The 1,497-nt window shown below is 42.0% G+C and overlaps 1 protein-coding gene across 2 annotated transcripts in view; it reads left to right on the top strand.

Annotated features, from left to right (window-relative positions):
* LOC103471398 (uncharacterized) overlaps positions 1-437 on the top strand; it is a 2,415-nt gene extending 1,978 nt beyond the window's left edge. For both annotated transcript variants that reach the window (XM_008420375.2, XM_008420377.2), the window contains exon 7: positions 67-437. In XM_008420375.2, coding sequence (XP_008418597.1) covers positions 67-396 — 330 coding nt within the window. In that variant the 3' untranslated portion in view covers positions 397-437. The remainder of the gene's footprint in view (positions 1-66) is intronic.
* The last annotated feature ends 1,060 nt before the right edge of the window (positions 438-1,497 follow it).

Consider the following 1,497-nt stretch of genomic DNA (forward strand, 5'->3'; position numbering starts at 1 on the left):
TGTGTGTGTGTGTGTATATATTTGTTTCCAAGACTGATTTGATATTTATTTACTTAATTTTTGCAGCTTCTGGCAGCGAGGCAGAGTGTGATAAAAGACGAGGAGCGTGAGCTCTGGCGTGGCGTCACTGTGGACCTGATGTCTGATGAGGAGGATGGCGTGTCGGAGGGCATATTTGGGTGGCTTGTGCGTCGTCCCTCATTTCGCAGCCAGGAACTCGGTGACCTGTGCGGAGTGCTTCAAAGCAGACTGAGTGTCTGTCCAAAGTACGCTGCAAGACATCTGCGGCGGCTGCGTGATGGAGCCGAGTCTGACAGACTGCCGCCTACCAGCTACAGCGCCGAGGCAGCAAGAAGACATTTTGTCCCAGAGTTTATGCCTCGAATTCTGTTATAACCTGTGTGACGTTTTGGTCAATAAAAAAACATTCAACTTTGCTTCATCGTGTGCATACAGCAAAGCTAATTAGAGATGGGATGGTATGCTAGTTTTTTCCACCATGTGTTTTTCTTCTGCCATTCTTTCATGAAGCTCTGATCTCTGTAGGAAACGACTCACAACTCTGTCTCAGCCATACAAAAAAAGGATACGGACAGTCTGCAATGAGCATCCAGGTCTGCAGAGAGGCTCTTCAACTCTAGTCTTCCCACCATTCAAGAGTCCAAAGGGCTTAGCTAGGGTCAAGAAATGTGCCATAAATATCTCATCTGATCCCACACATCCTGTAAAGACTTCTGCCTTCAGAAGGAGCTGCAGAGCTATTTGCAGAAACCAGAGACGGACAGCTTATTTCACAATGCTGTCTCTCAGATGAACATCTCAGCCAGATTAACTCATGCAGATTACCGCCTTAAAACAGGTGAATTGTTGTCATGTTGACAAATTTTCTCACCTGAACTGCAAACCCTTGTGGCTCCTCCAGAGTTACCAGGGGCTTCTTGGCTGCTTCAGTAATTCCTTCTGACGTTGCTAAGCCATTTGTTTATTTAGGCCTCTGTTTATTTCTTCATGAAACTACATCTTGATCTTCCAGCTGTAGGTTTAACATAATATTTTAGTTGCTTTATTTTGTCAAGGACCTTCAGAGACGTTTCAAGCCAGTTTTCAGAAATGGAAGTAAATAAAACAGAATAAACATTTATTTTTTGTGGTCCCTGGCATTTCCATGCACAGCAAATCCCTAAAAGAAAGGTGTTATTTTTGGCTATATAATTAAAAAGTATTATTTTAGGTCACAACAAGCACAGGCATAATTATACAAAATAATTGTTATGCAAATGGAATCAGAGTGCTATTGCAACAAGATAAAATAAGAGTTTGTCAGTAATGACCTTTTGGATCTCAGTATCATTGTTTATCAAGGAACTTTCCTCCTTATTGTCGGGCAAATCCAGAGTTTGTTTTACACATGGATCACTGCAAGAAGACGGTTAGTTTTTTCTGCTTCCATGAAAGAAGCCCTCTTTTAGTAGATGATCTATGATTTCAACAAATATG

Source organism: Poecilia reticulata, linkage group LG10 (assembly GCF_000633615.1).
Source record: "Poecilia reticulata strain Guanapo linkage group LG10, Guppy_female_1.0+MT, whole genome shotgun sequence".
NCBI classification, from domain to species: domain Eukaryota; kingdom Metazoa; phylum Chordata; class Actinopteri; order Cyprinodontiformes; family Poeciliidae; genus Poecilia; species Poecilia reticulata.